At 31.0% G+C, this 24989-nt stretch overlaps 9 protein-coding genes across 9 annotated transcripts; 5 read left to right on the plus strand and 4 right to left on the minus strand.

The window, feature by feature from the left end:
- Window positions 1–180: 180 nt before the first annotated feature.
- On the plus strand, window positions 181–1554 carry GO595_010704 (protein phosphatase 2C; the record flags this gene model as incomplete). Its single annotated transcript, XM_067913412.1, has 1 exon — window positions 181–1554. The coding sequence occupies one exon, from the start codon at window positions 181–183 to the stop codon at window positions 1552–1554; it is 1374 nt and encodes a 457-aa protein (XP_067769442.1).
- Window positions 1555–1974: 420 nt separating this feature from the next.
- Window positions 1975–2937, minus strand: GO595_010705 (replication factor C subunit 2; the record flags this gene model as incomplete). The annotated part of the gene is made up of 1 exon (XM_067913414.1): window positions 1975–2937. One exon carries the CDS (start codon window positions 2935–2937, stop codon window positions 1975–1977), a length of 963 nt encoding a protein of 320 aa, XP_067769443.1.
- A 2363-nt stretch (window positions 2938–5300) lies between these two features.
- GO595_010706 (uncharacterized protein) lies at window positions 5301–6041 on the plus strand (the record flags this gene model as incomplete). Its single annotated transcript, XM_067913415.1, has 1 exon — window positions 5301–6041. One exon carries the CDS (start codon window positions 5301–5303, stop codon window positions 6039–6041), a length of 741 nt encoding a protein of 246 aa, XP_067769444.1.
- A 913-nt stretch (window positions 6042–6954) lies between these two features.
- On the plus strand, window positions 6955–9255 carry GO595_010707 (sel1 repeat family protein; the record flags this gene model as incomplete). The annotated part of the gene is made up of 1 exon (XM_067913416.1): window positions 6955–9255. The coding sequence occupies one exon, from the start codon at window positions 6955–6957 to the stop codon at window positions 9253–9255; it is 2301 nt and encodes a 766-aa protein (XP_067769445.1).
- Window positions 9256–9822: 567 nt separating this feature from the next.
- On the minus strand, window positions 9823–10371 carry GO595_010708 (ADP-ribosylation factor; the record flags this gene model as incomplete). Its single annotated transcript, XM_067913417.1, has 1 exon — window positions 9823–10371. One exon carries the CDS (start codon window positions 10369–10371, stop codon window positions 9823–9825), a length of 549 nt encoding a protein of 182 aa, XP_067769446.1.
- Window positions 10372–10724: 353 nt separating this feature from the next.
- Window positions 10725–11576, minus strand: GO595_010709 (DUF3737 family protein; the record flags this gene model as incomplete). The annotated part of the gene is made up of 1 exon (XM_067913418.1): window positions 10725–11576. The coding sequence occupies one exon, from the start codon at window positions 11574–11576 to the stop codon at window positions 10725–10727; it is 852 nt and encodes a 283-aa protein (XP_067769447.1).
- Window positions 11577–17260: 5684 nt separating this feature from the next.
- GO595_010710 (uncharacterized protein) lies at window positions 17261–19510 on the minus strand (the record flags this gene model as incomplete). The annotated part of the gene is made up of 1 exon (XM_067913419.1): window positions 17261–19510. One exon carries the CDS (start codon window positions 19508–19510, stop codon window positions 17261–17263), a length of 2250 nt encoding a protein of 749 aa, XP_067769448.1.
- A 1861-nt stretch (window positions 19511–21371) lies between these two features.
- On the plus strand, window positions 21372–22778 carry GO595_010711 (putative actophorin; the record flags this gene model as incomplete). Its single annotated transcript, XM_067913420.1, has 2 exons — window positions 21372–21537; window positions 22375–22778. 2 exons carry the CDS (start codon window positions 21372–21374, stop codon window positions 22776–22778), a joined length of 570 nt encoding a protein of 189 aa, XP_067769449.1.
- Window positions 22779–23861: 1083 nt separating this feature from the next.
- On the plus strand, window positions 23862–24860 carry GO595_010712 (serine/threonine-protein phosphatase alpha-2 isoform; the record flags this gene model as incomplete). The annotated part of the gene is made up of 1 exon (XM_067913421.1): window positions 23862–24860. The coding sequence occupies one exon, from the start codon at window positions 23862–23864 to the stop codon at window positions 24858–24860; it is 999 nt and encodes a 332-aa protein (XP_067769450.1).
- Between the last annotated feature and the right edge of the window lie 129 nt (window positions 24861–24989).

A 24989-nucleotide genomic window follows, 5' to 3' on the forward strand; every position in this document is an offset into this window, starting at 1 on the left:
ATTGAGAAACAACCCAACGATGTAAAAAATAATTCCAACTTGAAAAAAATGGTTTATTCATTTTATCACTCATGCAAAGCTCAACCAGAAGGAAGCACTTACCTATCTCTTGTGATTAATGGGAAGAATGTAGGGCCTTGTTTTACGCGCATTGGTCTAAATTTCATTCATATGTATTCTATGGTTACAAAAATATCTCTTCGTGGATCATCCCTTACTTCCAAAGATGCAGATCCCATTGCTAAATTCATAAAAAGCAGTTCAACTATTAAAGAAATTGATCTTTCAGAAAATAAATTTGGTGATGCAGCCATCAAAACTTTATTAGAGGCATCGCGTAGGCATCCACGCCTTGAAGCCTTAATCCTTGAAGAAACTCACATTACAGATGCCGTATCACCAGAAGTTTACAATATTCTCAAAGCCAAGTCCTGTCTTAAAATTCTTCGAATTGCGCCTGTTAAATTTAGTTCTAACTCTCTTACCAACATTACTGATGCAATTAAAGATAATATCTACATCTCATTATTCACATATTGTGATCCCAACACTGAAATTCCAGCAGGTATATCCCATATCCTTCGACGTAACAACGAAATTATGGGTATTATTGAAGAATGCATTACTTCTCCATGGCATCGAACCTTTCGAAAGCGTAATGACCTTTACAAATCAGTTAAAGGTCGTCGCATGGCCGAAGGCAAAGCCCAACAACTTCAGTCCCTTAAAGGCAATACGCTTTTCTCTCTTTACGCATCAAGCGAACAACGTGCAAAAACCGCCGCTCCAAAGCACACCGTAAACGGCTCCGGGTCGATACGTATCGGCACGTCAGAAACCGTCGGTCTTCGTGAGACTATGGAAGATTTCACCGTCGTAAAACAAGATTATTTCGGGCCGAAGACTTTATTAGTCGGACTCTTTGATGGCCATGGCGGTCGTGAAGCCTCCGAATATGCCGGAAATAATTTCCCGACAGTTTTAAAGAGCCATAACAACGAACCACTTAGCGAAGCATTTAAGAAGTCATTCCAAGAAATTCATCAGTCGATTCAACCATGGTGTGTATATTGTGGCACTACTGCATGCGTCTCCAAAATTAGTCTCGATAAAGTCATTGTCGCAAATGTTGGCGACACGCGATGTATAATGGTAACCAACAAATCATTCGAACGACTTTCGTTCGATCACAAGCCAAATTTACCAGAAGAAAAAAGTTACATCGAAAGCCACGGAGGTAATGTGTCAAGCGAAGGAAGACTTAATGGCGTCTTAGCCGTCTCCAGAGCACTCGGAGATGGATCTATTGGAGACGCAATTAACCCAATTCCTTACGTGTGCGAAAGGGATATCGAGGAGTCATGCAAATTCGTGTTCGCGTCTGACGGTCTGTGGGATGTGATGAGCGACGAAGAGGCGGCAAATGTGGTGAGGTCGGAAATCGATCCGATGCTGGCGGCGAGAAAACTTAGAGACACCGCTGTGCAAAAGGATTCGAAGGATAACGTGTCAGTGGCTGTGGTGTTTTTGACAATTGAAGAATCAGATGAATAAATAAAGTAAAATTTTCGAATTTATTATGTTAAATTTCGTTTGAAATGTTTTTGTTGATGAAATTATAATTTGTTTATACGAAAAATATTTCAAATGAAATTTCTAATTTAATGTAAGATATGATATGTACTACTTCTTCTTTATGTTTCATTTGTTAAGCTATGATTATAAATTTATTAAATCAATAATTTCATTGTATCTTGTATGTTACTTTATTAAGAGCTTAAGCATAATATTTGACATAATATTCAGCTTAATAAATTTATAATCACCATATAGAATAACTGGGTTTAGCTAATTATCATAAAGATAATCTCTTTGATGTAAATAAGTTTAAACTTAGAAGCATCAGAATTAAAGACCGTTTAATATCTCGATAAGTATTTCAAAACATTACAAAAAACTAATTATAAATGACTTTTAATGAGTAGCAGCATTGATTGCTGATGAAATTGCAAGGAACTGTAAGTATGGGTCAGCTCTGTTTGTTATCATTCCATCAGCGGCAGAAATTCTCATTATTAATTCTGGTTTTACCTCTTCTTTAATCGCTTCTGAGGAAACTAATATCCTTGTCAGTATTTCTAATATTTGCGATATGTCGAAGCCGCTATAGACAATATGTGAGGTCGCTTCTTCGATTTCATTCCATGGGGAATTAATACATGTATCAAAGTAATGGTGGATAACATCAGGATTTGGAGAGCCACTGAGTTCCCTAATGAGGTTTCCTGAGATAACTCCTGTGATTGATGAGCTTTGTAAAAATGTAATAGCTTTTCTTAGATCTCCACCAGAAATATCAACGAGTGTTTGGAAGGCTTCTTCTGATTCAACCTTTAGGTGTTCTTGCTCGGCTATAAATTGAAGTCGGTTAATAATATTATCGCGTTCAAGAGATTTAAACCTAAATCGGGCACATCTAGAAAGGATTGGATCAATAATCTTTGACACGTAGTTGCAGATAATAATGAAACGTGTAACAGCTGAATAGTTTTCAATGACACGCCTCAAAGCATTTTGAGCATCTCGAGTCATGGAATCGGCTTCATCAAGGATAATAATCTTGTATGGGACGGAACCTTGTGGTACGCTAAGGGAAGCAAATTGTTTAATTTTAGAACGAACTGAATCAATGCCACGGTCATCAGAAGCATTAAGTTCCATAACACGTCTACGGAACTCCTTTGGTTCAAAGAGTGTATGACAAAGTGCAATTGCAGTTGAAGTTTTACCAGAACCTGGGGGACCATGGAAAATTAAGTGAGGAAGATCTCCTTTTCCTAAGGTTGAGCGAAGTGCGTTAACAACTTCCTCCTGTTGGACAATTTCATCAATATTATGAGGCCTATATTTTTCTACCCATGGAATGTTTTCTTCCATTTTTGTTTTGCAGTGTCAAAACCGTTACTGGAAATTGTTAACGTCTGCTGCTAAGTTCACATATGCACAGCTTCTGTGAACTCACATTTTCATACCAACAAAGCTGTGGTATACCACACCAAATGGAGAATGCTAAATGGAATTAACACTTATGATGGTGGTTTAAAACAATTTAAGAAGTAATTAAAAATGATAAATTAAATTGAAATTTTAAATAATTTTTCTGGGTTCTCTCACAATGATATAAATGTTTGAGTAGTTATTTATATTAATTTATTTTTTCTTAGATATTTGACGTCAACTTTCATGTGATTTATTAAAACAATGGCAAAACTAAACGGCTTCATCAAAATGTTTATGAAAAAAAATTGGCATTTTTTATATCCTCACTGTTTTTGATGGAAACCAACAATGGAATACTTGGTATAGATTTAGGTAACAAAAAAATTAGAGCTAGTGTGCTTCTAGACGTAGGCAAAAATCTTAGAGTTAGAACGACAATTATTACAGATCAGATGGACAAAAGATTTACTCCTTCTTATGTTTCATTTACTAACGAAACCAGATATTATGGAGATTTAGCAGCAACAAGTTGTGGAAATCCTAATTTAATAACAATTTATAACATAAATCAATTAATTGGTTTAAAATATAAAAGCAATCGCCGCGAAGAAATTGAAAAGAATGTTCTTTTCGAATTGTGTGATTTAGGTGATGGTTTTACAGGTATTAAGGTAAAAGATGAAATAATTCTTCCAGAAGAATGCCTTGCTTACTTAATCAAAGCCATTTTTTCATATACGATAGGAGATAGATTTCCTGATAAAAGTTTTTCAAGTTGCGTCGTTACAGTACAGCCATGGTGGAATCTTAAACAAAGGCAAGCAATATTTGATGCTGTAGCAATCGCTGGCTTCAAATGCATTGGTACAATTAGTTCCACGACAGCTGCAGCAGTTAAATATGCAGTTGATAATTTTCAGAAATACCGAGAAAAATCCACAAGAATCAGAATTCTAATTATTGACACTGGGGACACATCAATGAGTGTTTCTTGTGTTCAAATATATTATAATCTTGCGCACCATGATATTAAGCCAATTCAGATAAACATTTTAAGTTCGGTTTCTGATACAAGATATGGTGGCTCACATATCAACGAAATCATTTTTCAACTTTTTATGGAAAAATTCCAAGAAAGTCATCCAGATATTAAACTTGAAAAGATGCATTTATTAAATATCTTTTCTAAAGCTATTGAAGCCAAAGAAAAACTTTATCTCAACAAAAAAATTCGAGTTGATATTAATGTTGGTCATAAAGAACTTCCTGATGGTTTTGAATTTGATATTGAAAAACAAGAATTTGAAAGTAGACTTCAAGGACTTGCTCAAGATATAAAAAAACTAATTAAGCGATCCCTAAATAATGCAAAAGTTGACCAATTATCAATCAATGATTGTTTAATTGTTGGTGGAGGTTCACGTATAAGTCCATTTTTAAGTGAAATTTCTGGATGTTTTCAAGATGTTAAACCAAGTCCGATTCAAGATGAATATATTGCACAAGGAATCGCATATTTAACAGGAGTATTAGATCCAAAATCAATATTACATAAATATGTTGAGATCCAAGAGAAATATCAAGAAATTTTAAATGAAGAAGAATCTAAAGAAATTATATATTGGCCTAAAAGTTTTTGGCATTTCTCAAAAGTATTGTTTAAAAAAGATGAAAATCTTCCGAAAGAAAAAGTGATAACTCTTTATCCAAAAGGAATAAAAATTAAATATTCGAATAATGATTATGTGATATTTGAAGATCATAAAAAATTAAATATTACAATTACAATGAATATTTCACATACAATTGATATCCAAAATGTAGAAGGAGTTAAATATGAATTAAAATATGGTATTAAAGATTTGCAAAAATATATTAATAAGGAAATAGAAATGGAAGAAAAAGATCGCAAATTTGAGTTATTGGAAGAAAAAAGAAATGATTTACAATCACTTATATATTCAGCAAAAAGATTAGTAAATTATTTGAACATAAATTTGAATAATTATAACGAAACATATGATAATATTGAAGAGCTTGATAAAAAAATTGAAGAACTTATGTTGAAAATCAAAAATGCAAATGAACTTAAGAAAATTTACGTTTTGATGAATGATTTTATGGAAGAATTTGGTGATAAATTAGCAAAAATAAATCTGAAAAAGTTTGATTCTGATTTTGTTGCATTATACAATTGGTATAATAGTAAAACTTATTACGAATACCCACAACTTAAAAATATGAATGAAAAAAATATTATAAATTATGTAAAGAAACTTCTAAAAAGTGCAAACCTTATAATGGAAAAAGATGAAGAAGAAGAATCAATTAAAGAAGAAACAGAAAAAACACAGGAAATCGATGATACTAATGAGGAAAATAAGGAAGAAATCAAAGAGGAAATTAAAGATGAAACTAAAGACGTAAATATAGATATTAATGATAATGAAAATAAGGAAGAAACAGAAGAAGCTAAAGAAAATGTTAATGAATATGAAAATAAAGATGAAAACAAAGAAAAAGCTGATGAAAATAAAGAAGAAGAAAAAAACAAAGAAACTAAAGAAGAGGAAAACAAAGATGATGAAACTAAAGAAGCAGGAAATGAAAATAAAGAAGAAGAAAATGAAAATAAAGAAGCAGAAGAAACTAAAGAAGAAGAAAATAAAGAACCAGAGGAAACTAAAGAAGAAGAAGAAACTAAAGAAGAGGAAAATAAAGAAGAAGAAGAAAATGAAAATAAAGAAGCAGAAGAAACTAAAGAAGAAGAAGAAACTAAAGAAGAGGAAAATAAAGAAGATGATGAAAATAAAGAAAAAGAAGAAAATGAAAATAAAGAACCAGAAGAAACTAAAGAAGAAGAAGAAAATGAAAATAAAGAACCAGAGGAAACTAAAGAAGAAGAAGAAAATGAAAATAAAGAACCAGAGGAAACTAAAGAAGAAGAAGAAAATGAAAATAAAGAACCAGAAGAAACTAAAGAAGAAGAAAATAGCAGCGAAGGATCATCTGAAGAAAGAGAGGACGAAATAAATCATTAAAATCTTCGAAATAAATATTCAGCACCAGAAAACGGAAAGAATTGATGTAAGTTTCAAAGTTGACCATAAATTATAAAATAAAACACAAAATATCACTAAAAATATTTAAAACTTTTTTCATATGTTAAAATGTCATTTTTTCAATGTATTGGAAATACTGATGCATTGAGGCAAATGGCACAATTACTATTATGGAGGTAATACATCTTTTGATTTAAAAAACATTTCTCAGAAATCATTTTGATGATTTTCTTGTGATGATATTTCATGAAGTTTTCCTATATCATTTCGAATTATTTTGTAATTTTATTTGGATTTAGCTCATTCTTCTATTAATTGCTTATGAAGTTCTAATAAATCTTTGAAAACTTTTCATTATTATTAAAAAAGTATCTTCACATGGATCTTTATATTTCCTTTTTTTGTTTTCTTCAAAAGTATTACTTATGGTTAATCCTTTGTATATTTTATTTATTTAGTATTTTTTATTTTAGTAATGTGCAAAATATTTTGAATTAATATTTTTGGAGATATATTTTCTCTTTTTTTAATAATGATATCCTTGAGAATTGATTTTTCAAAAAGGAATAAATAAAAATTTTTATGATTTTGGAATTATTTTTTCTTCTTCTTTATTTTCCATTATCACTAAAATTTTGAACATGTATCACTTCCAATATCTTATGAAAAGTAACCGAAGTTACCGAGCAACATTGGTAGATTCAAATCAAATACTTCCATATTCTGTTGGTTAAATGATAAAATATTATTTTTTCCAGATAAATAAAATAATGTTTGTTGAAGTTTTATTAATTTTTCCTTATGAATTATTCTCTTTTAGAATAAATTACAAAATTCATGAACTTTGTATAGTTTACAAAACAACCGTTTGTGAATGACCATATTTTTTTTAATGGAATCTCTCATCGCTAAAGCAGATTCTGGAGATGTCGGAGCACAAAATGAAGTTGGTATGAAATATGAAAAAGGAATAAACACACCAAAAAATTTACAATTAGCAGCAAAATATTATAAATTAGCTTCCGATAAAAAGGATGCTCTTGGAGCATACAACTACGGTAGGCTTCTTCAAGAAGGTCTTGGTGTTAAAAGGAACCTTGAAGAAGCAAAGAAACAATTTCAATTCGCAAGTGATGAAGGAATTCCAGAAGCTTCATTTTACCTTGGCAAGATTTTTGAAAAAGAAAAAAAATATCAACAAGCCAAAGATCAATATCGTAAAGCAGCAGATAATGGTCATGTTGAATCCCAAATCAAACTTGCCAAAATGATTGAACAAGATCGTTCTCAAGGTCCAAACAAATTTGCTGAAGCCGCTCGTTACTACCAAATCGCTGCTAATAATGGCAATGCACTCGCCCAAGCTCACCTTGGCTCACTTTTTGAGAAGGGAAAGGGGGTACCCAAAGACATAAAGGGTGCCCTGAAATTATACCATCAATCAGCTGAGAAAGGATGTGCACAAGGGCAATATTACTTAGCCAAAATGTATCAAAAGGGGTATGGTAACACAGTTAAGCAAAGTACAGAAAACGCAATCAAATATTACAATATGGCCATCAAACAAAATCACATTCAAGCAATGATAGATTTATCAGATATGTATGAGAAGAACAACAATATGCAAGAAGCATTACCATTGATAAAAAGAGCAGCAGAGATGAACAATGTATATGCAATGATGCACTATGCAACTCTAATACAAGAAATGAACCCAAACGAAGCATTCGCAATGGTCAAAAAAGCATCAGACATGAGAAATGTGGAAGCATTAACGAAACTTGGTACAATGATATTAAATGGAATTGGTATCCAAAGAAATGATTCCGAAGCAATGAACGTGTTCAAATTAGCTTCTGATCATGGGAGTGCCGAAGCAATGTTTTATGTTGCAAACATGTACAGAGTAGGCAGAGGAACAGAGAAAAATCAAGCAGAATCACGAAGGTACTTGAAGATGGCTGCAAAAGCAGGACATCAAAAGGCAAAAGAAATAGTTGCAACACTACCAGAAGAGCAGAAGCCACAGAAACAAAATGCACCTCGAGGAAGAGGCGGAAGGAATGCACATGGACCAGAACAAGATGATAACAGAAAACCACGCGGCGGAAAAACAGATGCTGCACCACGTGGCGAACGAGGTGGAGGAAATCAACGTGGCCGCGGCGGTGGAGCGCAACAACGTGGCCGAGGCGGCGAAACACAAAAGCGCGGCCGAGGCGGCGAGTCACAGCCTCGCGCACCGCAGCAACAACAAAATAAAACCACCACATCAAACCAACCGCCGAAAACCGCTCCGATACCGCCACAGGGTGCCCCTAAACCAACTGAACCTCAACAGCAACAAGCTCCAAATCCACCTCAACAACAACAAGCTCCAAAGCCACCTAAGCAACCTAAGCAAGAAGAACCCAAACAAAAGCCAGAGTCATTCCATGAAGCCAAATTAGATCAAAAGAAGAGTCGCGGAGGCCCCGAAGCCCAATATGCACTCGCAAAGCATTTCCTAGAGAAAGATTCTTACAACATTACCCTTGCATATCATTTCATGCGTCTTGCTGCAGAGCGCGTACCGGATGCTATCATGCAGATTTCGGATCTTCTTATTGACGGTACCTTCGGCACGCCGCCTGGCACACCAAATGTCCCCGCTGCCATTCATTATCTGAACATTGGCGTTCGATTCTCATATGTTCCGGCCATGAAGAAACTCGCACAGATATACATCGAAGGTAAACTTATCGATAGAGATGTTAAAGCAGGTGCCAACTACATAAAACTTGCTGCGGATGCCGGCGATGCTGAGCAAGCCTTCAGATTCTCGAAGATGCTTCGCGAAGGAGAATATGTTCTCCAAAACGCAGCGAAAGCTGATGAGTATCTGAAGAAGGCGGCAGACTTAAAGTTGCTTGACGCGCAGCTAATAGTCGCAGATAGATTGTTTAAGTCGAAGAATCCGAAAGCAGCAGAATACTATGAAGGTGCTGCAAATAATGGAAACGTAACATCGATGAGCATTATCGGAGAAATGTATAGAGATGGAGACTTCATTAAAAAGGATTATAAGAAGGCAAAGAAGTATTTGGCAATGGCGGCACAAAAAGGAGGAGATGAAGAGAAAGAGGAATATGAGGATTTCTTAAAGATGATAGAGAAAGAAAAAGAAAATATTAGTGAAGCTCAAAAACAATAAAATATCTTTATAATTATTTAATGTAATCAACTGAATGTGTTCAAGTCTTCAGGAAATTTGTGTCTAAATAAAAATTTTTTATTTAAACAAAAATAAAATTTGATGAAAACATTAAACAGAAATTCTCTAAGTTTTTCTTTAACATGAAATAATTGAAATATATATTAGATTATTTTGTAAAACATCATTCTTTATATATCACATTTTATATGTATACGTGAATTTCTCTTGAAATTTACAATGTAACAAATTATTTTTTTTGCTTGTTGAATCCTTATCATTTCTGCTCAATTTTTGATGAATTTTGAATTAACGATACACAATCCATGGATTTGAAACAAAAAGTTCAGAACACCGATTTTCTCTAAATAAACCATTGTAATTTTTATCAAAAGTATTCAAAAAATCCGACCGGATGATCGTTTCTCACTCAAATTCACAGTTTATTTTTTAACCGTTTTGATTAATCATTCAAATTTCAATGAGAAAGATTTAGTGGCGGTTGGGAACATGATCATGTTTTTTCGTATAATCTTTGTTGTTAAAGGAAAAAGGCATACGATTTCTTTATTTGAACTTCTTGTTGATTTGCTCGCCGAGCCAATCTAAACCTTCATAGAGACCATCACCAGTTGTAGCACAGCATCCTTGAACTTGCCATGGACGGTTGGTGATTGTGTTGAGTCTAAGACGATTTCCTAATTCCTGTGGCTTGATGGCATTTGGAAGATCTTGTTTGTTTGCATAAACTAAGAGAATTGAGTCACGTAATTCATCTTCTTCAAGTAACTTGTGAAGTTCATCACGTGCTTCGTCAACACGACCAATATCGTTTGAATCGACAACGAAGATAAGACCTTGAGTGTTGTGGAATTGGTGGCGCCATAAGGCACGGATACGATCTTGACCACCAACATCCCAAACGTTCATGTTGAATCCCTTGTATTCGATTGTTTCGACGTTGAAACCAATTGTTGGAATAGTTGTGACATGTTCACCAAGTTTAAGCTTATAAAGAACTGTTGTCTTACCAGCAGCATCGAGACCAAGCATAAGGCAACGTGTTTCACGGTTTCCGAACCATTTCTTGAAGAGATCGCTGAAGAAAAGACCCATAAGAAAAGTGAATAGACTAACGGTTTATGTGAATATTGAATGAAAATGCTATTGACTTGGCGAAATATCGGGGAAAAAAGATTTTTAAGCGCTTAAAAACAAGAAGATTCCACTTACTGATCGAAAAATTGTGCTCTATGGGAAGCATATCAGGTAAGAAAGAATATAAGATGGTTATCTAAATTAAGAATATTAGATATTTGATAAAATTTTTCATACTGGTAAAGAAAACTAATATTAGTTCTCCGTCAGAGAAAGTTTCAAGTATAATTTTCAAATTTTTGTTGGAATCATCACTCAATTCTAATTAAAAATTTATTGAATTTTCTTTATTTATTTATCTAATTAAACACTCAAGCCTTTTGATGATTGTCTTTAATTACAATATCAGCATTAACTCCATCGATATCTTTGATGATTTCCCCAACTGATGGTACTTCTATGCGCCCAGAGTATGGGTTCTTGATACTGATGACTGGTGTAGTGACTGTTGCTTCGACATCAGATCGTTCAAAGCATAAATCAGCATTTAACATTTTACAGTTGATAACTTTTAAGTTTTTGCAATAACAGAATGGCTGTGTGCCAGTGATTGTGCAGTTGATCAATGTAAGATTTTCAGAATACCATGCAAGATATTCGCCTTTAACAAAACTATCTTTTACAATAACATTTTTTGTGTGCCAAAATGCATCCTTTGTATCAAATTGACAGTTTTCAAATACAGCATTTTCTGAATATTGGAATGAATATTTTCCTTGCATTTTCAAATTCGTAAATTTAAGGTTTTGGCAACGCATCACGAAGTATTCACTTTGTGCACTGCAATTTTTCATTTCAATGTTTTTAACAAACCATCCAAATTCTGGAGAAATTATATCGCAATTATTCATGACAACATTGCTGCATTCTCTTAATGCCTTAATCCCATGCATCTCTGTATTAGTAATTTCAATATTGTCTGAATACCATATTGCTGCTCTGCAAAGTTCAGTCATCTTCGAATCATTGATTTTCAATCCATGAACATGCCAAAATGGATAACGCAAGTTAAAGAATGAGCTTTGAACTTGTACATTACTGCTTTCTTTCATTGCACTTTCTCCATCTGCTGGTCCATCAAAGGAACAATTCTTGACAAGGATATCTTTTGATCCGTAAAGAGCACGTTCTTCATCAAACTTTTGGTTTTCGAAAGTCTTCATCTTTCCAATTAAAAATATGAACAAAGATTTCACCCATAAATACACAACAGAATTTTCAATTGCATACGATAAAAATTTAAGTGCATTCATTTCACATTTGTTTTGATTTAGCATTGATAAGATTGGATTGTAACAAGGGAGCACTTTTTGTATAGTTTATAAATATTGGGTCATCTAAATACGTTAAAAAATGGGAATAACCGCCATGATTTGACTACTTTTTATTTGGTTTACGTATTTTGACAAAACATCTCAATTGTGAGTTGAAATGTTGTCACTAATTTTCATAACTTTATTCATTCAAAAAGTTGAATACATTAGAATACATCAACAAGTCATTTTATTTTGCACAATATAGAACTTTAGATGAACTCAAAAATGATTCATTCGAACCTCATTCAGAACAATTTTTAGGCAATTATGAAGAACTATCAAAGAATGATTGGGAGCTTCACAAACAATTAATCAATGAAGGACATAATCCAAACGAAATTGCAAAAATAATTCGAAATGATGATATAGAAAAACTTCAAGATATATCATCACAAGAAAATTTTGATTTTAATCAATATAATGATCCATCACTTTATGAAAGACGTTCATTAATTAATCAAGTAGGTGTTACATTAATTGATTACGCAGCATTTTTTTCTTCTGTTAAATGTTTTAAATATTTACTTGTTAATGGTTCTAATATAAAAAACGCAGGGAAATATGCAATTGCTGGAGGAAACTTAGAGATAATTCATTTATGTGAGCAAAATCGTTCATCATTCGAAGGTGCGTATTCAGCAGCAATTGAATTCCATCTCAGTGATATTATGCAATATGTTCATGAAAACGAGATTTTAGACGTAAGATATATAGCCAAATTTGGGAGACAATGTATTTATCATAATAACTATGAACTTTTCACATATTTCAAAGATGAAGGAATGGAAAGCGATGATACTTTTATTAATGAAGCAGCGAAGAATGGAAATATATTTCTTGTTCAATATTTTAATGAAGAAGTTCAAATACCTAATGAGGCTTTAGTGTCAGTTTCAAAATCAGGTAATTTAGAATTGGTTAAATATCTTATAACACAAAAGAAAATCAATGTAAATGTTAAAGATATTAAATATTTCTATTTAATGTTAATTTCGTGGAAAATGGATTTCTTTAAAATTTTTAATTTTTTTTTGTATTGTTTGATACAGCGATTATAGTTGCTTCAGAATATGGGAATTTTGAATTAGTGAAATTTCTTCTTGAGCAAGAAGAAATTAATGTTGATGCAAGAAATGTTTTTTGGTTTTGTTTAAAATATCTTTCTAATATTTGATGTATTTTAATGATATTTGGACTTAATTGAAATCATTTAAAACTACACTTATTTGGGCATCACAATATAATAATATTGAGATATTCAAAATGCTTATTGAACAAAATGATATTGATGTCAATACAAAAGAAATTTATCAAATTTATTTTAATGAATTGGATTTTATTTTGTTTTTATACTGCACTTATGTATGCATCTTTAAATGGTAGCATACAAATGGTTAAATTACTTCTTGAAAATAAAAAAATTAAAATGAATGTCAGCGATTTTTTTTGATTTTGGTTCGAATTTGTTTTAATAATTTGATATTTCAAAATAATATTTAAAAATTATTTAAATTATTTGAAACAGCACTTATTTTGGCATCTGAAAATGGTCATACAGATATAGTTAAATTACTTCTTGAACAAAAAGGAATTGATATTAATGCTAAAGATATTTATATGTTTTATTTGGTATTCATTTTAATAATTTTCTATTTCAAAATAATATTTGGAAATTATTTAAATTATTTGATACAGCACTTATGTGGGCATCTAATAATGATATGTTGAAATAGTTAAATTACTTCTTGAACAAGAAGGAATTGATACTGATGCTAAAGATATTTATTTGTTTTGATAATTTTATATTCCAAAATAATATTTGGAATTTTTTCATAGATAGTTTAATAAAAGAAAAAAGTGACAGTCTTGCAAGTAAACCTTCATAAACGGTTCGGCTGTTTACACCGACTTTTTGTGTGCGTGATTGAATTATCAGCAATGGCAGCACCGATGTAACCCCCCTTTTATTGTGCCTTTGTTTGATAAAAATACTGAAAATTTTATACTCGAATCAGCTCCAAATGAGGATTGATATGATGGTGTAACGATTAGTTTCTCTTTTGATTATTCCTTTTTTTGTTGTGTTATCTCCCCCAGCGTTAATACTGTCAGCAATGAATTTTGTTTACAGGCCTTGTGCTTTTTGATTTGATTGTGCAAATTTTTCAATGTTTCGTTGTAAAAAAATTAAATGCTATCAATAGTCAAATGTTTCTGATATCCAATCAAAAAGCCGAACAATAGATAGCAATTTTATCCAAGTATGTCACATATCAGACACTTGTATTCTCACGAAAATAAATATATAATATAATATCTGAACATTCTATCATGGTGTCGTCAATCAAATATTCGGATGTCATAAGCAATATAAACGAATACATTCTTTCATTATTGAAAAACACTCGATCATCAATTGAACTACCTCAAACCATTATATAAAATTTCATGTGTATCGCATTTTGTCAATATTTTCAGACTTTTCAATTCGAGAAATTCTAAACGATTCATAATTTTTTTTATCTTCTACAAAAATATAAATCATTTTATAAACCTACAAGCCTAGGCAAGCCTTTTAAGTAACAAAATTCCAAAAGATTATGTAATAAGTATATTCATTTATTAAGAGATCTTATTACTTTTCTTTACGACTAAGAAGTTCTTGAAACTCCATTCTTTGCTTGTTAAAAGTATAACATTTCATTCATGTAAAGTTGTTGTAAATTAGTTATGTCAAACTTCACGAACTGTTTATTCAAAAATTATTATGAATAGTGCACTGGCCAGCAAATAAACTTATACAAACTTTGAACAATTGCCTTTAATATTGAAGATATAAATAAAAATTAATTTTGCAATAAATCAGCATAGACATTAGTCATGAGCAAAGGCAACATATAATCCAAATTAGTTAAGCTCTTAATGTATTATCATTTTGATAATTATTTCTGATTTATTCTAAAATGATTTCTATTATCTAAATTTGCTAAGAAAACATAATTACATTTTGATTTTCTCTTTTCTTCAGTCATGTTACGCCATGTTTCAAACAAAAATTCTGAATTTTGAAAAAAAATTAATTTTCCCAATTTTCCCATTTGACCTATTGTCAAACTTGCTGAAATAACGCATTATGTATGATATTTCCAAATACAAGAGTATGAAATGCCAGAAAAGTTCACCGCAACCTCGAGTGTGCTGATGTTATTTTCAAATTCAATGCAATATAAACACGTAAACCATTAAATAATTCAAAGGGCATACAATTTTTGTGATGACGAATGATAGAGCTTAACGTCCTTCTTTATAAGAAAACTTTTTATTGTTAGATCATGAATTTAAGTCATAATAATTCTAATCTATATGTATGTGTATGATGAAAATCACAAAGAGCATAAAAAATAATGAATTAGAAAAACGAAACATTTAATTGAAGTTCTTCTAAAGCTATACGAAGTAGGAAAGAGAAATTGTTATTTTTATTTCTAATTGCATAGTACTTATCTTAGAACATTAGATCAAAATATTGATATCCGCCCGAAGATAATGAATCATCAAAAAATCCAGTTTCGAAAATATCACCTGCGATAAATTGTAAGTTATCTTTTGAGGTGCAGATGGTATCATTCTTTTTCTCTTGTGATTTTGGTGCACTATTTTCTTGTTGCATGTTTTTGATTGATTCCGTTAAAAAAATTTGTCTATTGTTATGCCTTTGTATAACATGCCAACGATTTTTAACGCTAACATCCGTTCTATTGTGGAAAAACTTGGATATTTTCACCCATTTTTGTCCAAATTTATGGACCAATATAATCAACATTTTATCTTCTTCTGGGGTAAATGGTTCATATCTATTCATGGGCGAGAGGTATTTTAGCCATCTTTCTCGACATTGTCTTGGATTTCTATCTTTCATTAATGATGAAATTAAATTCCAATTTTCATCACCAAATTGCATTACTAATAGCCTTAATTTGATGTCCTCCTCTAAGCTAAATTTTACCTTAGGATGCGGTTTGCCAATCTGGGTAATTCTTGACATGAAAAATGTGACTTTAAAAGTCGAAACTTTTTTAATGGATCGGAGATGTTTTTCAAAACGTACTCAATTACCGTCCCATTCAAATTTGATTCAAACCCATGAACCACACGATCAGACTCCTTCAGAAAAATCAATGGCCTCTCAAATTGGTTTTGTGAGGTTTTCTGTGAAATAAAAACATCAAGAAAGAACCAATGAAATTGATTATATAGGTTTTGAGAAGAATTATGCCAAAATAAATGATGAAAATGAATTTAACAAATAATGGAGATGATAAATATATACGTAGGCATGAATTTATTTGGGAAAAATTAATTATTATTTACAAATTATCAAAAATTATATTTTGATCAATGATAACAAATGAATTACAAATAACAAGTTATTTATTTGTTTTCATTTATTATAAAAGGGAAAAAATATCACAAAAAAAATTCAAAATAAATTCGAATCATAATGCCATCAGAATTCAAAAATAAACCAAAAAAAATTTATAGATATGAACAGTAATCGCAGACATATTAAATAATGAAAATTATTATATAATATCAGATATTCGTCAAACGAATTCTTCAATTTCATACACCAATTCATTGGGCATTATGTCCTAGTTATCATGATATGATTATTATCCATATTCTTATCAGAAAACAATTAAATTTGACAAATACAAATTTCAAACATTTCAGGAAATCATCTCATTAAATGACGTATACATCATTAGCATGTCACCGCCACTCTATTCATATGATTTTGGTTCTTTTTATTAGATTCTATTTGTTCCAACGCTCAAATACCTTTTGTGAGGTTTCTGATCTCAGAAATTTGCGCAAATTTGAATGGATCAAACCGAAATTGCTCTGAATTTTCAAACCTTTTATTCGCAAATAAAAATATCGTCTCAATATAACCAATTCAAATTCACCTGTTACACATAAAAATTGTCTGCGACGGTTTATACGTTATGTGATATTCAATTGAATACCTCGCAAAAGTATTCGATCAAATTCAAAAGCAAAAAAATTTCCATTCAAGTTCTGTTTCTTGCAATTTTCCTTCCTATTGCAATCATATGAGCAATAGAAAGTGAGTGCAAAACATTTGCATAAGTTCCATACAACTTTAAGAAATCAAATTTGATAACATTTGAAAAAAAAATTACAAATTTTAACTAAATGCAAATGATTTACATCCACTACACAACAGCACATTTTATGTACTTCAAATCCATTACCAAATTTTACAAATATCTCAAAAATTGCAAATTTATTTGCTCCGTTTCTCATTTTGCGCACTTTAACAATTGCACATTGATAACATTTCGTTTGTTTCCTTATGCGCTTTCGTTTCATTCATCTTATGCATTTACCCTAAAAACGTTACAATTTGTGCACAAAAAGTTCGTTACCACAAAAAATAAATTGTTGTGGGGTGGCATTTTTTTAAAAAATTGGTGTTTAATTGAAAAAAAATAAAAAAAAAAAAGTTAAAGCTCATCAAGTAAAGTAACGAGCTTTTGTACTATCATCTTTGAAGATTCACGTTTCTTATTTGTAAATGCACTCTTGACTTCGGACTTTATGTCTTCTCTAAAAAGGTTTATATGTTTCTCTTGGTTTGCTAACAAACTCTTCTTTTGTTGTGTAAACTTTGCGATTATTTCTTCGGCTTTCTTCTGTATGTTTTGGCAATCTTTAATCATTTGTTGAATATGCTCTGATTGTTGTTCTCCAAGTTGTGCAACAGTTTCTTGTTTTTGTCGGATTTCTTCTGATATTCGACTGGACTTATCAATGAATTCTGTACGAAGTGCTTCAAGATCTCCATCACATTTTAACATAAATTCATTAACTTCTTTAAGTGATTCAGTGATTTTATCATCGATTGCTTTGTTCAAAAGTGTTCTCTTTTCAGATAAACGCGTTTTAATCGCATTACCAAATGATCGCAGCTCATCAAATGTTTCAAGTTCCCATCTTTCTGGTGTATATAAACGCCTTTTTTGTTGTATCTTTGGAGATGGTATTGACGTAACATTTGTTTGTTGGATTTCTACTTTTTCTTCTTGTTTCAGTGGTTGCTCTGGTTGTGAAAACGGATCTTCACTATCATCTGATTCATCGAGATCAAATGATTGAGAAATATTTGCAATAGGAACATCATCATCTAACTCAAGTTCATTAAGTGATTCTTCATCTTGTTCATTATTCTTTGGCTGTTTACTTTCATTTTTTTGTTTTGACTCTTTTTTGATATTTATCGATGGAATAATTTTTGGTTTTGATGTTGAAACTTCTTCAATAGGTTCAACTTTTGGTTCCTTTTTTATATTTATTAATTGATTAAAGTTATTTTCATTTGTTTCTATTTCATCACTATTATCTGAAAGAATTTCAATGATTTCATTTTTGACTCTTTTTGATGATTTTGTTGGTGTTGTTGACTTGACTTTACCTGATGAATAAAATATTTGTTTTGGTAATGGCGTTTTTGATTGTTTTTGAGGTGTTTTAGGTTTAAGTACTCTAACTTTATCACTTTTAACTTTTGGCGTTGCTGATTTTGTTTTGGATTTTGCTTTAGTTTCAACGGATTTCTTTGGCTTTGGTGTTAATGATGTCATATTTTTTATTTTTGGTTTTGGTATTGTTCGAAATGGAATTGTTCCATATCTTTGTTGTGCAATATTAAACATTTCTGGTTCAGGGTCAATCGGTATAAACACAATCATTTTATCATCATTCATAAAATATTCTGTTAATGTATCGAAATCTTTTGTTATACCTATTGCCCAATACTTTTCATTCGACCCAAAACCAGAGATATTTTCACTTTTCAAAGTAATTAATTCTAAATCATTATCACCCATTGAAAATTCGGTATTTTTTGAGATCCAAAGTAATATTGTATCGGACCCAATATACAAAGTATGTTTTCCTGACCCTAAGTTATTTCCAATCATAACTTTTTTAATATAACATTGAACAATTCGATCATTATCTCTTCTTTCGAGATTAATTGTCTTTATAAAGTCTAAGATTCCATCTCGAAAATTGTCCGCTGTAATACTACAAAGTTGATTTCCATATTGTCCAAAAATTTTTGTTTTGAATTCATTGGATGGTTTCATCGGAAGAACAATTCTCCATAAGAATTCAACGGAAAATATTTGAACCATCGGATTTCCTGTTGTTAAAATTAGGTTAAAAACAGCTGATATTTTCCCTCTCGATGTATTTTGCGCAAAAAATATTCGGTTTTCTTGATGATGAGTAACAGTACAAACAAGAAGTTCCATAGCTTTAGAAAGAAGACTTGGATGAAGAGTTGACTGTTCAATTGATGTTAGTAAATATTCATGAATTGACATGCATAATTGTGATTTCAATTTTTGAGATATTGATATAAGATCATATACAACTATTAACATTAGTTGCTCACTTCCATCAATGCTCCTAGATGATGATGCATATGAAAGCATCTTGTCAAGAATTGATGAGAAAACAGGTCCTTGATCGACAATTTGATTGATTAGTGATGTATTTCTACTTAGTAATAATAAAATTTCGGCAATGATACTTAACAAGCCATCTGAGTTCATCGACTCTTTAAGTACTTCAAGTAACTTCTTTTGAGCTTTAATTGTAATCTTTGGGCCTGGATGTTGTTTGAGCAACTCCAGAATCGAATTTGGCGTTGGCTTTCCTTTAATAAGATGATCATTTAAGTTCTGCATTCAGATATCTAATTTGTGCATCAAAACATTGATGCGATTTTTGTGAAAATAGTCAAAACCGTTTATCGATTTGTCACTTTTTGGTAAAAAGGTGAAAGACGTTTATTTTGCTGATGAAGCTATATTTGAATAGTTTACTTACAGATTATGTTACAACATTTGCAAATCTTCAAATATTTATATAAAACATATGATTTTACAAATTTGTCAAAAAAATTTTGGTAAACTTTCTAATAACCAATTATGGAAGTATGAGAAGAATTAAGAAGATCACTTTTTATAATAAAACTTAAGTATAGTTTTACATTTTAAAAAAACTATTTCTACAATAGATGTTTCTTTTCGAATAACTAAAAAATTTAAACTAAAGTTTCGAAACTTGAATCTTACATATGCATAATTTAAAAAAAAATTAAAATAATAAAACACAAAAGTTTTATTCCCAATCATTTATCAAAATTCGAAATCTCTAAAATGCATATAAAGTTTCATGTTTTTTTTTATCATAAATTCCCCAAATGAAACAAAATTATCTTTTATCCACTTATGATGGAGAGCTTCATCAGCTGTTATCCTTTGATTGGGATTTGTATTCATCATTTTCACTATTAAATCTTTTGCTTCTTCCGAAATTTGAGGGGTTTTTGGAAATGAATCGAGAGTAATTCCGTTTACAATTTGTTGAAACATTTCATTTTGATCAGATGGATTAAATGGTACAAATCCTGTTAGGATGTAATACATAATAAGTCCTGCAGCCCAAATGTCAACAGGACAAGAATATGATTCATCACGAACAATTTCTGGAGCCCAAAACAATGGATTCCCAAGTTTTTGGTGAAGAGAGTTATCTTCAGATATCGTGGCAGTAAACGAAAGACCTGTCAAGCGAATATTTTGATAGTCATGGTCATTATTTGTGATTAAAATATGAGTTAAATTAATATTTCTATGAACTAAAAATTGCTGATGAATGCATCTAATCGAACTTAAAAGCTGAAACATGATTATACTTGCTTTTTTCTCATCAAAAATACTATTAGTCTGAATATATTCAAAAAGATTTTCATTGTGCCAATCAGTGATAATGCCAAAATAGCTTTGATCTGTGGAATGAATTGTATCAATAAAATCAACTATGTATTCAAATCTGCTAAGTAACTTCAGAGCACTTACCTCGTTTTCGAAAAACACTGAATTTGACCCTACATTTTTTAATAATTTGACAGCAACTCGGGAATTATTATAAAAAGCTACATATACAGTTGGATAGGAATCATCAAGACCCTTAACAATCATTTTGTTAAAGTTGAGAGATTTAGAACTTAGTTCTAAACCACTTGAATTAATGTAGGTTTTGGTCGGAGCATCATCATCCATGATTTGATGAGATTTTAAGTTGTTTCCAAAATCTTTTTTGGACGATTTACACATGTAAAATACACAAAAAATTTATGTCGACATTGTAATACAATTCAGAGATTTGAAATGTCAAAACAACAATTGAATACTTTATTTGAGAAGGAACTTGCCAAGTAAAAACGAAAGCTTTGATTGATCGATCAAGGAAGGGTGCTATAAATATAAAGATATTAAAAACAAGTTAAGGGTAGTTTCAAATTCCCAAATTGAATATGATAAATGGAATTAAAAAAGAAAATAATAAACAAAGTACTTTATTATGTTGTATTTTGTAATTTTATAATAAATAAAAATGAAAATATTTTGAAACTCAATGATGAAAAAAGATTATGGGAATAAACAGCACAAAATTATGCAAAACATCATTAAAGAAACCGTTAAACGGATAATTTATCGTCAACGGTTTATGGTTTGAACGGTTTGGTCCTCCTTTTATCAAATGGGTAAAGTTCACGGTTCACTCGCACAAGCCGGTAAGGTTCGTTCTAACACTCCAAAGGTTCCAAAGATGGAAAAGCCAAAGCCACTTCGTGGACGTGCCGCTACACGCAAGCACTACAACAAGTATTTCCTTTCTGCCAACCCAGATGCCAAGCGCAAGGTTGGTCCAAACTCACAAAGCCAATAAGTGAATAAAGTATTAATTTTTTAGTTTTCGTTCTTATAAAACTATTAATTTTACAATAATGTGAAAAATTAAATTCTATGTAAATAACATCAGTTATCTTTACAGTATTCATGAGTTAAGCTTTCTTTGTTCTTCATGAAACGTAAGAATTATATAAAATAAAGTGGTTGATTATTTTTATTATTGATGTAGAAGAATATGATTGATCCCAAATCAAAAAACATTGATCTCCTAGCTGTTAGCATAATTTGTGTACAATTTCAAAATCTTTTGGCATGAATACCATTAAAATTTTATGTTCAATACTCGAGTTTGTATGAAAAATGTTTTTTAATGAATCAATCAGTTGCAACCTAGGAAGGTATTGATTTGAAAACTAGTTCGTTTAGCTATGTTAAGCTCATTTGTACAAAATAACATGTCAAAATAAACCGGAAAAATTATTGTATTTAAACTTCATGAGTTTTGAGCATCCAAACACTTATCAACTATTTTTTGAGATATAGCAGAAACCCTTTTATGTTATATCTTGTGTTAAACCAAAAAACAAAGTTTACCATTATCATATTTACTCAAAATTTTTTTAGAAAGGAATTAATCACTTGATTGGTGTTTAAATTTTCTTTACGTTAGCTCATATTTATTATTGTTGCTATGACAAACAAAAAAATTCCTAACTTGTGTTTATAAGCATCGTTTTTTTGTAGCCACTCCGAAGGTGTTGACAAAAAATTGAATGTTGACAAACATATAGCCCGGTCGTTAATGTCCTGCTCACTTCACTTTGATAGAATGTCATTGACTGCAATTAAAGTTCATGATGACTGCATGCCAGTTTGGAACGATATCAAGATCGGACACAAGTACCGTTATGTTATCTTCACATTCAGTGATGATCTTGAATATATTGTCGTAGAAAAGACAGCCCCAAAGGAGAAGACATATGATGATTTCCTCGACGATCTTCCACAACGTGATGTTCGCTATGCCGTTTATGATTTCGACTTCACTGCTGAAGATGGAACACAACGTAATAGACTTGTCTTCGTCGCTTGGGCCCCAGATATTGCTCCAGTCAAGAGGAAGATGCTCGTTGCTTCCACCAAGGCATCACTCAAGAATGCACTTGCCGGTATTTCATTAGAAATCCAAGCCACCGATGATTCCGAAATTCAAGAATCTGAAATGCTCGCTAAGTGCTTAGCATCAATCAAGTAAGCTAGCAGATATGACTTCAATGCTGAATAAACATTTAGCATTTTTTTATTCTTTTTTAACTCATTATCGATAACACAAAATTAATGCATTCAAAAATCAAACAAAAATAACGTTTTTAAGAAAATTTATTTGTCGTCTTGAGTTGAATTTGTTTTGAAAATGAATTCGGTAATTTAAACAATTCAGAACGTTTTTTTTTCCAAAACGATGAAAGAGCACTTTTTGAATGGTTCCGACTTAATGTTTAGAGGTTAATATTAATTTAAAATTAAATTAAGTAAAGTTATTAAATATGATAAACGTTCTCTTCATACGTTCAAAACATGAATAAAATAATTGTTAATTTTTTTCCCCATAATTCTTACTTATGTTATTTAATTATATTTTTTGAAAATGTATGATAATTTTTTAGAGTATCTTCTTCTGAATTTTGAGAAAAAGTTACGTAAATATGCTATCTTCAGACCAAACGATTATTTCATATACAAAAAATAATTAACCGTTAAATACTTGAATGCTAAATTACGGTTAAAAAACCGCCATAAATAATTCTACTTTTTCTCGAAATTTAGAGAAAGAAATCAAGTAACAATATTTCAATTTTATATATTTCATCTTCAAAAATTTTTTTGTGTTAAAAATTCATAATATCCGGAGTCCGAATGATCTTTCAGTATGTAATTTTTTTCAATGGAAATACTTTTTCCAGAAACTGATAATATAAATTTAATTTTAATTCAGATTTTAAATCTGATTCCATATATGCGTATATTTATTTATGAGAATGATTGAAAAAATCAAGATAAAAAATTTAACAATTTTTTTCGAAATATTCATCTTCAAACAAGAAGCACATTCTGGTGAGTATAAAGAAAAATTAAATGTATGATAAAAATTTTTAATTAACGAATATTCGAGATCTTATTTATTGAAGGTTGTGTGTTAAATCCAAAATAAAAATATTTTTCAAATTGCTGTAAATGGAATAACAAGAATTCTTTACACTTAAAATAAATTTATAAATTCAATTAAAAGTGACTGTCACTTTCATTCGATCTTCAACCAATTCTAAACGTACAGCAAATGAAGAGAGCCCTCTCTCGCATTGACACAATAATAAAGAAAATAGTTGATATTAAAGATATGGCTCCCGGAACTCCATCTTCAATAACAGAATCCGAAATATATTTCTTGTGTGACACAGTAGAAGAAATTTTTCTCAAACAACCAATTCTCCTTGAACTTCAAACACCGCTCACTATCTGTGGAGACACGCATGGACAATTTCACGATTTAAACAGAATTTTTAAGAAATGTAAGTATCCACCATATACAAACTATCTTTTCCTTGGAGATTATGTTGATAGAGGTGTTAACAGCATTGAAAACGTTTGCCTTTTGTTCGCATTTAAGATCAAATATCCAGAAAACTTCTTCTTATTAAGAGGTAATCATGAGTGTTCATATATCAATCGTCAATTTGGTTTTTATGATGAATGCTGTGAACGCTTTAATCAAAATGTTTGGGGTCGTTTTTGTGATGTTTTCAATTGTCTTCCAATTGCAGCAATTGTTGATGACAAAATCTTTTGTGTTCATGGTGGAATTTCACCAGATTTAAAGGATCTTGATGACATCCGCAAGATCCAACGACCTACTGAAATCCCAGAAGAAGGTTTATTATGCGATTTATTATGGTCTGATCCAGATCCAGATACTGATCAATGGGATGATAATGATCGCGGGACAAGTTATATTTTTGGCGTATCGCCATTAAAGAGATTTCTTAAGCGCTTTGGGTTTGATCTCGTTTGCAGAGCGCACCAAGCAGTGATGGGCGGTTTTGAGTTTCCTTTCGGGAGCAATGAACAAGGAATTGTAACATTATTTTCAGCTCCAAATTATTGTTATGAATATCAAAATTATGGTGCAATGATGGAAGTTAATGAATCTTTATTCTGTTCATTCCATGTTTTAGAACCAATAGATTGGAGAGATGTAGAATACTTTGCTTCAGAAAGACCTGGTACACCACCAAGAGGAGTTCCTAATGGAGTTCCACCAGAATTACATTTAGAATAACTAAAAAATTAGGATTTAATTTTTTTACAAAAGAACAAAAATCAAAATTGATTTATATTACATATTTTCAGATTTTTTAAATTTTAAAAAAATTAAAAAATTGCCTGCGAGCGGAGTCGAACCGCCGAC

Source organism: Histomonas meleagridis, assembly GCF_020186115.1.
Source record: "Histomonas meleagridis strain 2922-C6/04-10x chromosome Unknown scaffold_61, whole genome shotgun sequence".
Lineage (NCBI taxonomy): Eukaryota > Parabasalia > Tritrichomonadida > Dientamoebidae > Histomonas > Histomonas meleagridis.